Source organism: Cucurbita pepo, chromosome LG18 (genome assembly GCF_002806865.2).
Source record: "Cucurbita pepo subsp. pepo cultivar mu-cu-16 chromosome LG18, ASM280686v2, whole genome shotgun sequence".
NCBI lineage: Eukaryota > Viridiplantae > Streptophyta > Magnoliopsida > Cucurbitales > Cucurbitaceae > Cucurbita > Cucurbita pepo.
This window is the reverse complement of record NC_036655.1, coordinates 3,874,143-3,885,418: the sequence shown is the minus strand read 5'-3', so window position 1 is coordinate 3,885,418 and position 11,276 is coordinate 3,874,143. Positions and strand designations below refer to the sequence as shown.

General features: G+C 37.3%; 2 protein-coding genes across 2 annotated transcripts in view; one reads left to right on the top strand and one right to left on the bottom strand.

The window, feature by feature from the left end:
- On the top strand, positions 1 to 2,805 carry LOC111779742. The gene is made up of 2 exons (XM_023659862.1): positions 1 to 1,428; positions 2,375 to 2,805. Exon 1 carries the CDS (start codon positions 331 to 333, stop codon positions 1,414 to 1,416), a length of 1,086 nt encoding a protein of 361 aa, XP_023515630.1. The 5' UTR covers positions 1 to 330; the 3' UTR covers positions 1,417 to 1,428; positions 2,375 to 2,805.
- A 3,533-nt stretch (positions 2,806 to 6,338) lies between these two features.
- The window catches only part of LOC111779740 (serine/threonine-protein phosphatase BSL3-like), a 13,410-nt gene continuing 8,472 nt past the window's right edge, over positions 6,339 to 11,276 (bottom strand). The window contains exons 14-22 of the mRNA XM_023659861.1: positions 10,946 to 11,184; positions 9,512 to 9,596; positions 9,308 to 9,406; positions 9,009 to 9,208; positions 8,839 to 8,914; positions 7,650 to 7,785; positions 7,442 to 7,581; positions 7,095 to 7,361; positions 6,339 to 6,631 (exon numbers count right to left, since the gene is read on the bottom strand). Of these exons, the coding sequence (XP_023515629.1) occupies positions 7,278 to 7,361; positions 7,442 to 7,581; positions 7,650 to 7,785; positions 8,839 to 8,914; positions 9,009 to 9,208; positions 9,308 to 9,406; positions 9,512 to 9,596; positions 10,946 to 11,184 (1,059 nt within the window). The 3' untranslated portion in view covers positions 6,339 to 6,631; positions 7,095 to 7,277. The remainder of the gene's footprint in view (positions 6,632 to 7,094; positions 7,362 to 7,441; positions 7,582 to 7,649; positions 7,786 to 8,838; positions 8,915 to 9,008; positions 9,209 to 9,307; positions 9,407 to 9,511; positions 9,597 to 10,945; positions 11,185 to 11,276) is intronic.

Below are 11,276 nucleotides of genomic sequence, written 5' to 3'. Positions count from 1 at the left end.
TCACGGAAGCTTGTCGGAGTCAAAGGTTGGGTTCTCCTCCTTCCCCCTTCCGCCTCCCTCCTCCCTCGTCGCCCATTCTCAGTCCTCACTCGCCATCGCAATCTCTCCGACGTCTCTCTCTCTCTCTCTCTCTCTCGCTCGCCGGAGCTCACAGTGGCTGAGTTTCATGAATCAAAGCTCTCCCAGAAATCCAAAATAGCCGCCGCTTCTTCTTGTTCTTCGATTTCTGTCACAATTCCAGACCATAATCACCATTTTTCCACCAGATTTTCCTTCAATTCATCGCACTTTCCCGCCTTGAGAATCGTAATTCCTCTCCCACTTCCTTCCATGTTCTCAACCCCATTCGTTCTCTCTTTCTCCCTCATCCTTTCTCTCCCAATCCTCTTCCTTCTCGCGCCTCGATTCATCCCTTCAAGGCCGCAATCCATTCCAATCCAGCCACCTGATGAACACGACGATCTGTTCCTCTTCAGTCGCGCCTCCGCCGGATCTAATGCTAACAATCCATCAACCTTCTCTCATCTCTCTTCCACCAATCCGAAATTGAAGATTGCCTTTCTGTTTCTTACTAATTCCGACCTCCATTTCGCTCCTCTTTGGAGTCGTTTCTTCCCTAATAACTCTGATCTCTACAATGTTTATGTTCATGCCGATCCTTCCGTTAATATTTCGCGCCCTGGCGGCCCTTTTCTAGGGCGTTTTATTGTTTCGAAGCGGACTTATCGTGGTTCTCCAACGCTCATCTCTGCCACGCGCCGCCTTATCGCGACGGCGATGATTGATGATCCGGCTAATGCGTACTTCGCTCTCTTGTCTCAGTATTGTATTCCTCTTCATTCGTTTTCTTATGTCTATAATTCTCTGTTTTCTTCGACGACTTTTGATTCAACCTCCACTGAATCCGAGCTTACCCGGATGGGTGTGCGGATTCGATTCAAGAGTTTTGTGGAGATTGTCTCGAAAGAACGGCATCTCTGGAAGAGGTATAATGCCAGGGGTCGATTCACGATGATGCCTGAGGTCCCGTTTGAGAAATTTCGTGTTGGATCTCAGTTCTTCGTGTTGACTAGAAAACACGCATTGGTGGTTGTTAATGATCGGACGTTGTGGAAGAAATTTAGGATTCCTTGCCGAAGTTCTGATGATTGTTACCCTGAAGAACACTATTTTCCAACTCTTCTTTCGATGAAGGATCTGAGTGGCTGCACACAGTACACGCTAACTCGGGTTAATTGGACTGGAACTGCTAATGGGCATCCTTATACTTATCGGAGTTCAGAAGTTTCTCCGAAGCTTATTCATCAGCTACGGAAATCGAATTATTCAGAATCTTACTTGTTTGCCCGGAAATTCACACCGGATTGCTTGAGACCGCTGATGGGTATGGCGAAGTCTGTGATTTTCAGAGACTGAGATCTGTTACTGGTAAGTTGAATGTGCTTAGAAGTTGTTTTTTTACTTGATTTGCAGCTCGCTTTCCATGTTCCCTTTGGTTATAGAATTCTAGTTGTGAGTTTGTATCTTTGCTGATGAGTCTGACATAGTTTTTCCTGACTTGTGAATGGTGGGTTGATGTAAGTCGATATTGTTCTCTTTGGGCTTTCCTTTCTCGGCTTTCCCTCAAGGTTTCAAAACGTGTCTTCTAGAGAGAGGTTTCCACACAATGCTTTGTTTTCCTCTCCAACTGATGTGGGATCCCACAATCCACCCCTTCGAGGCTCAGCGTCTTTGCTGGTACTCGTTCATCGATGTAGGATCTCACAATCTACCCCCTTTGGGGCCAGCGTCCTCGTTGGGACACCACTCGGTGTCTACTCCCCTTTGGGGCTCAGCGTGTTCGCTGGTACACCACCCCAATATCTGATACGATTTGTAATAGCCCAAACTCACTACTAGCAAATATTGTCCTCTTTGGACTTTTCATTTTGTGCTTCCCCTTAAAGTTTTAAAACGCGTCTAGTAGGGAGAGGTTTACACACCCTTATAAATAATGTTTCGTTCCCCTCTCCCACCAACGTGGGATCTCACAATCCACCCTCCTTCGAGGTCCGACACTCGTTCCCCTCTCAAATCGATGTCTCACAGTTGAGTAGAACAGAGGTTTCACATGTTGTTTGTCTATTATTTTGTAAAAGTAGAGAGACCCACATTACTTTCATTGCCGTACTAGAAAGATCCTCATCCTCCTTTGGAAAATTTGAAGTTTTGGATGCACTTCATCCTCTAGATTTTGAGACTTGAAGAACATGAGCAATATGTTTTTTACTATCTCAGTTTATATCACAAAGTCCAGTTTACTGTAGGGGTTTTGTACCCTTTTGGCTCACTAGTGAAAAGGGTAGCTCATGTCCTGTGTGCTGCATTATTACAGGTTAAAGACAAAAGAAATGATGTCGGGCCAGTGCTGTAGCTTTACTTCTTGATAAGGAAGAAGAAAAAGAAAAGGTTCTGTGTGGGAATATGGCTATGAAGAGGCGCCAAAGTGCCCACAGCCTGTAAGCCCACAATCATCCAGAGAAGTGCCAGTCCAGACAAAGCTTCGGACAAAGCATAATTCGGGAAGAGGTACGAGTGAAACAAAATGCAAGGTACTCTCGTCGAAAGCTGTATTATATTAATAATTTCTTCCACTTTTTGTTCCTTGTATTTTGATTATGTAACAGTAGTTACTGGCGGAAGAACTGAGAAAAAAAAAAGAAATAGAATCATTCTCCTGTCATTTCTAAGGTTTCTTTCTTGTACATATGTAACATCATTGAAGGTTTGAAGAATGGAAAAGGATTATTGGGTCACTAGGAATTATGAAGGTTGTCATGCTTCTATGCTCTTTCATTTTTGGCCTCTTTCGCCCTTGAAACCTTAGTTTTCCTTTACTCTTCCTAATCCTTGTGATTTTAGCTTTTAAGTTCCTAATATTTTTGTGAGGATGGAGCTACGAGGAGAATGTTTCACTCACGGTTTTAATAAGCTTAGCTTGGTTCTCTCAAAAGGCCTCAATATCAATGGAGATAGTGTCCTCACTTATGTACCCATGATCTTTCCATTACTTGGCTAATGTGAGACTCCAACAATCCTCTCCTCAAACAAGTACCACTAAACCTCCCTTTAAATAGTCATCTATACGTGTCCGTCTAGTGCTATCCAAGCTAACTACTATAGATCTTCACTATGAGTTCACCTTCGAAACTCACTACTTTTTTGTTCGGCACCCAAGGATTCTCTGACATGGGTTAGTTAGGGACATGACTCTAATACTATGTTGCAAGTAATTCTAATAAACTCTTGTATAATCTGAATTGTGAGAAGGAATAGGTTATAGAAACTTGAGTTTGTGTAACATGTAGTTTACAACTGTTTAATTTTATTTTTTTGAATCTTGATGATTTGAGGAAGAATGCCTCCTCTGTTATGGGAATCATAAGTAGGGTGTGTTCTTAATTAAGTATACAAGTCAGTAGAAAGATTCGCACTCTTGTGAAAATTCTGTGCTCGATTAGTTTCGAAATCTCGAACGATATTCATTCAGAACCTTTTCTCTGTGGTTTAGTTAGCTAGTAAGCTTGATGAATGGTGTAACTGATATGTTGTTCTTAATTTTGATACTCATTACTTGGGATGTGTAGCCATGTTGCCTTAAATTGCTAAGGATTGTCACTATTGATATCTAACGTGTTCCACCTAACACGTTTTGTGTTCTATGCTTCTTAGAATTCACTGCTAAATTAAGTTTGCTGATGTCTGAATTCAAGATTTAGCTAACCATCATTTTCAGGATAGTGGGTGAATTAGTTGAAACATCCTTAGTTTGGATAGAAAAGTAAGGTTTTATAAAGGCTTTGGCTCTCAGTTGGCTACCTGGTTAACCAGTCTCGAACTCGAGGCGAGTTAGCAGTAAGTACATGAATAAAATCCTCCTACTGACTAGTCTTGACTCGAGTTTTAAGTAGCTTATGAGAATTATTTAGGAGGATAATTGTAATAGCCCAAGCTCACTCCCGTAGATATTGTCTTCTTTAAGCTTTTTCCTTTTGGGATTCCCCTTAAGGTTTTTGAAATGTGTCCTCTAGGTAGAAGTTTTCACACCTTTATAAAGAATGTTTCGTTCCTCTTTCCAACCGATGTGGGATTTCACAATCCACCCACCCCCTTTGAGCCCAGCGTCCTCGCTAGCACTCGTTCCTCTCTCTAATAGATGTGGAATCTCACAATCCACCCCTTTGGGGGCCAGCCTCCTCGCTGGAACACCGCTTGGTGCCTGCCCTTGGTACCATTTGTAACAGCTCAAGCCCACTACTAGTAGATATTGTCCGCTTTAGCACGTTACATATAGCCGTCAGCCTCATGATTTTAAAACACGTCTACTAGGGAGAGGTTTTCACATGTTTTTAAGAAATGTTTCGTTCCCTTCTCCAATTGATGTGATATCTCACAGGGATTACCCAAGGTACAAGATTGTATTAAACTTTAGTTTGGGGGTGGAGACATGTCTTTTTGTACTTCAAGAAGTTTGTCATTGTGCTTAGTCGAATCAACAAGGACGAACACGGAATCCCGACCCCTTCGCATTTTTAGAAGACAAGAAACTTCTCTCAAGACACCATTCGAAATCGACCGTGGAGAAATTCCTTACAAGTTTGTTGAACACATAGCTGAAATCCCTTGAACAAATATATATCGATTGTCTTTATGTCTCTAGCACTTTCGTCGTAGGCCTCTCCCTCCTTGTTCGAAAATTATCTTAGAAACTGAGAAATGTTCCCGCCTTTGGGGTTAACTACTATTGAAGTCTACTTGTCAATTGCTCTCCTTCTATCACATTCGAGATATAGGACTTCTTCCTCTTCTTCAATCTCGGTATCGATATCGACTTCAAGTTCATCATCCGATTCTTGTATTACCTTAGACAAACTTATGGCCTTCTCTATGGACAAGGATTAGAGTCAATGACCCACATGATCTTAACACATGATAAGTATATAGTAATTCAAATTATAATATATGATATTGTAACATAATAATTCTATAGAATTTACAGCATGAAACGACACATGTTCATAAACTAAGGTAATATTAACCAATTTTACATAGTTTTTAAACCTAACATAATCATTTTGTTAATTTCTTTAGTGAGTTATTTAATAAAGAGTTATTTAATAAAGACTTAGTATAGACAAAAATCATTAAATGTTGTTACCATAACTGTTCTTTGTTTGTACAAGTTTAACTACCTTAATAATTTCTTGACATCAATAGATTCTTGTTTTTGTTTATTTATCTACCATATCTAAGCATTAATTCAAACTATATATATGGTAGTTTGAGTGTGAGATTTCAAAATAGATATGGGTTGTTGTTTAGTTATTATTGAAAAAAAATATGTTAAATTTTAAATGTTATAGATTTTATGTAATTTCAAAGATTTAACCGAACTTAAAGTTGTTATTTATACTAACGATAAACATTTTATTTTTTGGTGGGCAATCATAGAAATTTTAAAGTTAAGTGTGTACTGCTTAAAGCAGTTTTACGTTGGGCTATCTCTATGAATTTTTGTAGGAAACACGAGTGAAAGACAAAACATCCTAAAGGACCTGTATTAATTTGTAGAGGACTTGTATTAATTTGTAGAGGACTTGTATTAATTTCAAATCCTAAATTCTAATTCCACATTAATTTCATTGATTCCATATAAAAAATATTCGTTCTCTCTCAAAAGTTTCAATAATATTTTTAAACTTTAAACAACAAATTTCAAAAGCACACTTATCATTAATTTTGGATGGAAACCATTTATTAACAATTTCCATCCAAAATTATCGATAAAGATATTTTTTTAAAAAAAGAAACTTTTTGTTTTATAAAGTTTAAAAGTATTACAAAAAAAAAATTTGAAATTTGAGAATATTTTTCGTGAAGCTCCATTGAATGAATAAACTTCTCCCTCCCGATTAAGGATTAGTCAATGATTCAGAGAAAAACTCAATGATCACTGCGACCATGGAAAACTCTAAATTTGATCTTCTGAAGACCAAACACTCTTTGAAAATTTTCTTTTCTAAGACTCGAAAACTTTGAAGATCGAGAACAATCTATTTACATAAAGTCACTTCGAAAACTTCGAAGAGAAATTGAAGATTCTCGAAGTATATGACACTACAAGATTTCGAATTTCTTCAAGAACAACAAGTAGCAAGTCAATACAAGAAAATCAACGAACCAACAAGTAGAACAAGTCGATCCAGCATGAGAAGAATCATTGTACCTTCGGTCTCATTCCACCTTTCGATATCTAAATCTAGTTTTTGTACTTTCAATAAAACTTAAAAAGGTTTAAATACGACAATCCGAATATACTACTACTTTTGAATCAAAAACTGAATTTTGAAAACTAAGAAAAAGGTAATTCAATAATACAAATATATATACTTTCATAAAATAATAAGAATAGTTTTACAGAGAAAAATCAAAACAAAATTAAGAAACTATTAAACAACAAAGCATTTATTTTGAAAAGAGAACCAAAGAAACTCCTCAACTCATCTGGCATTAGCTGGTAATATACCCGAACACAGCCCAGCATCGTTTTGAGTTTCAAGCAACAAGATCAAGGCCAACTTGGGAAGCAAACCTGAACCAAAATTTAAACACAATAATTCAAGTGATACCACAAAAGACTCGGTCCTCGGACTAACCTCGAACAAAAAAGACAGAAACTTCATGTATGATCGACCTCGATTAAGAAACCGAGGGAAAAGAGGTTCTTATATCTTTACATGAATTATAATGTACAAAGCAAACGAGCAAAAATTACAGAAAGCAACCAGTTTCTATGATACACCACAGGACACCCTCAAAGATTCTAAGAAATTACATCTCGCCGTGAAGGAAAGTTTCATTCCCCATGAAAAAGAAATAATGATAATAATGGGGTCATAGCAAGGATTCTAAAAGATATTTAGAGATGAAAAAGAACTGTGTGGGACGATATATCGCTAACTTCCACGTGCTCGTGGCTCAATAAACAAGGGACGATCAAAACTCAGCATCAACTTGTAGCACAAGAGAAGAGAAACAAAATCTAACTAACTCACCGCTTGCAACTTGGCTCTTGAGAACATCTTGTAAGGCCTATAATTTGTGTTGAAAAATCAGAATTTCATCTGCTATTTTGTGTTAAAGATCCAATTGGATATTTCTGTATGAGGCATAGTGCTATATACAGAGAGCATCAGAAGGACCAGGCTGCAGACGTTGTTCAACAGAGAAATCATCAACTACATCCATGCAAGAGAACCCCGATCACTGGCAACTTGTGGGCGACCTCTTGTCGGTGTTGGTGGCCGATTAGCATTCAGCTCCTGTTCTCAATAAAACCAAAAGAATTAATAGACAAAACAACTGACATTAGAGTAAGAGGCAACCATAGAAGTAAAGTCACCTGCATCCATGTATCCTCCGTATGGCGTTCTAGAGACATCTTGGGTGATGTTATTGCTGGTGGTATGGGATGTATAAGTTTTGGAACCACCACAAGATCTCTACCCAAAACTAAGATCGCTCCAGCATTATTTGCAGTTCCTGTACAGAAGAACATGTTTTAATGATATGACTAGGACGTGTAAGACGTATAGTTGAGGCACACGTACCACAATAATTGGTAGCTGAGAAAAGTGTAATCAGATGCCCCTGAGCAAAACGTTCAAAGCCATCCATTACACATTCATGAGCACGAACTATCAACTGAAGATCGTTATTGTTGCAAAATTCCATAACACGATCAGGCTGCAACCAAACAAGACAACTATAAAATAATTTCAACTTCATAGAAACACCCAAAATTCTATTACTGAAGCAAGGTGATCATCAAACTTTGATTTCCAAACTGAGCACATCAAGTTTAAGGCATACAACAAATGGTGCATAAATATCACGCCTTCGATTAGGTATGTTGGGAAAAGAACGAATCTCTCTGCACACTCCTTCCTAATTTAGCAAATCAATTGATGTACTTTACGTTACTAGATACCTATACCGTGGAATAACTGAGTCATGTTTCCTAAACTAAACATCACCTTAATGTACTCTAGATCCTGAACCTTAATGCTCTCTACAATGAAACATTTCATCTTACAAGGACATGTTTAATTTACCGTCTAATTAGTTGCAAAATTATGCAACCTACCACCCTTATGAGAAGAAGGAAGACAACATAAATTGCACAATTGACATGATCCAGAGATGAAATATTCATATGAGAAGGTTTCAACTTCCAATAAAGGTTTCACTAATATTAAGGTGATGTTTCAACTACCAATCAAAATTTTCATGAAACTACATGCAAACGTCACCCAGCGTTCCTAAAACTCCCTTTGTTTAAATCCATACTAAAGCGAGTTATAACTCCAATACAAGACATTTAGACTAGAAATAAAACAGATGTAACTTGTAAGGTAGTCTCAAATATACGTAATTTCTTTTTAAATCAAATCCAATTTGAAATGGTGCATCCCTCTGTTTAAGCACGACACACAAATTGAGAATAGTCTTAACTTTAAAAATGAAAAGAATTATTGTCCTTGCCTCTACATGAATTACATCCCAGTGTTTGAGAACACACATAAAGTACACAAGTTTGGTTTTATCATGGACTTTATGAACAATAGAGTTCTTGAATAGAGTANTTTTTTTTTTTTTTTTTTTTTTTTTTTTTTTTTTTTTTTTTTTTTTTTTTTTTTTGTAATAAGAAAATAGAGATCATCTTGGATAGAGTCCCTATCCTATTTAGACTAAAACTTAAAACCCATTTAAAAAGAGGAGGAAGTACACACTACTAACCCCAAAAGTAACTAAACCAGGGCCTCTAGCATTTGGTCGTAACCCTTCAACGCTGTCGTTTTCTGTGGGGTCAGACCTAAGGAAAATAAAAATATATCAGTATAAAATAAAAGTTATATACATGGCTATCATGAAAAAGTAGTAGGAAACCATCAAGGATTTGCACCGACCACAGCAAATCCATTAGCACTATTGAGCCTGCTTCCATAGTAATAGGACGCTGAAGACTTTCAATCTGCTCCAGATGGTTAATCGACCGACCAATACCCCCATGCATGCAAATAATCTTTTTTTCAATCAAAGCTGCCAAAGGGAGCCAGTTAAACAAACGATTTATCCGATGCCATGTCCAGATTCCATCTCTTTCACCCTGGTCATTGAGTTGTAAAGTTGAGTTGAAATGAACCAGCACAAAAATGCATCCATGAGGAAAAAAGAAATACAGCCATGGGAAACGACTATTTTATACCATTCGTTCAATGCACTCAATCCGAAAGCCAAAAAGGGCATTAATATCTGCTGCTTCATGGTTCCCACGAATCAAATGCACATTATTTGGATACTCAACCTGCAAAATTTATAATAAAAGCATATTGTCCCATGAAAAATTGAAATGACGTGCTATTGACAATTAAATTATAATAAACACAAATATATGATGCCAGAAAAAAACCTTTAAAGCTAGCAGAAGAGTGATGGTTTCCAGGCTGTGTTGGCCTCGATCAACATAATCTCCCAAAAATAGATAATCAATGTACCTAATAAAAAGTTATTGAAAATTAGGAAGTATTATAAAGCACAATAAAGAAAAAGACTGATTAATGCATCCACTTCAAAGTATTTCTACTGGAAACGGTTAACCATCCCACGGGCTAACCTAACAGTTGTCCAAAGCCATACCAAGAGACTTTAATAAGTCTAGTCCCGAAACTATCAGATTTTTGTGTCTATTCAGTCCATGAACTTTAATAAGTGTCTAATAGATTGCTGAATTTTCAATTTTGTGTCCAATAAATTCCTTAAATTTTAGAAGTATTGAATAGGTTCTCACACTTTCAATTTTGTGTCCAATAGGTCATTGACCTATTCCACATTTTTTTTATAACTATGCCAAGAATCTTAGTTTTTGATTTCCCTTCCAGAATATTTGGGCAAAGACAAACTAATATTCTCCCTTCCAAAGAATGGTAATTCTTGTCATTGCCCAAAGAAATGAACACCATACCGATTGACTGGAAGGGAGAACATTAGTTTGTCTCATCAACAATTCACGGATGATACCCTATTCATATATTCAGAAGATACCAGTTCCTTAGTTAACTAGAAATAGTTTGTTCTCCGTCTTTGAATTCATGTCAGGCTTGAGTATAAATATAGGAAAAAGCTCAGCTATGGGTATTAATTGCAACCCTTCTAGCTGGTCCTCTTGGGCGTCTTTTGTCAGGTGCGAGGTGAATCTTCTTCCGTTCTCGTACCTACAGCTTCCTTTGAGGCATAATTTGAGATGTGTTTCCGTTTGATATCTGACCTTGGAGAAGTGTCAAAAGAGCCTTTCCACTTTTAAAAGAGTCTTGTTCTCCGATCAAGAATGGCTTGCCCTTATCCAAGTTGTTTAAACAGGAATTCCTATTTGCTACCTCTCTCCTTTTAAGACTCCAGTGTCGATAGACTAAAAGTTTGGACAAAATTTGTGATGAAGGGCATTTTTTGTGGATGGGGTTGAGGACGAGTTGCACCTTCTCAGTTGGGAGGTGATTCCGTGGGCTTTGATGTTAGGTGAGTTGGTATTGGCAACCTGAGACTTCAAAACGAGACTTTCTTGGCCATGTGGTTATGGTGTTTCTTTCCGGAATCTAATGGAACCCTAAAATTTCAATTTTATGTTTAGTTGATATGTGAATATAAAAAACATGTTGAATAAGTCAATGTCCCATTAGACACAAAATTTAAAGTTTAGAGACTTGTTAGACAAAATTGAAAAATTTGGGACTTGTTAGGCACTTTTGAAAGTTTAGGGACCAAATAGACACAAACCTTAAAGCTTAAAAACCAAACTTATAACTTAACTATAAAAATATTACAAAGTAAATACAAGCCGAAAACTTACGAAATGTCCCCTGCTGTAGAAGGTGCACCATACTCATCAAAAAGGCGCATGAGATCCCCAAACTGACCGTGTAGATCACCAAATATCTTGATCGGAGCTTTGAGTTCTAGAACACTTGGTTCAGATGAAAATATTTTTTCAGCACTCTCACAAAGGTCAGCTATTTCATTAGAATCTAAAAAAAATTGACGCCGAACAGGAGGCTTCCATCCACGAGGTTTTAAGAGATGGGCTATGACCTGAAAAAAATTAGGGGAAAAGAGAAAAGTACATAAAAAAAAAAAAAAAAAAAAAAAAAAAAAAAAAAAAAAAAAAAAAAAAAAAAAAAAAA

Excerpts from the sequence above, each read along its gene's own strand:
- LOC111779742 (XM_023659862.1), top strand. The coding sequence starts at position 331 with ATGTTCTCAACCCCATTCGTTCTCTCTTTCTCCCTCATCCTTTCTCTC.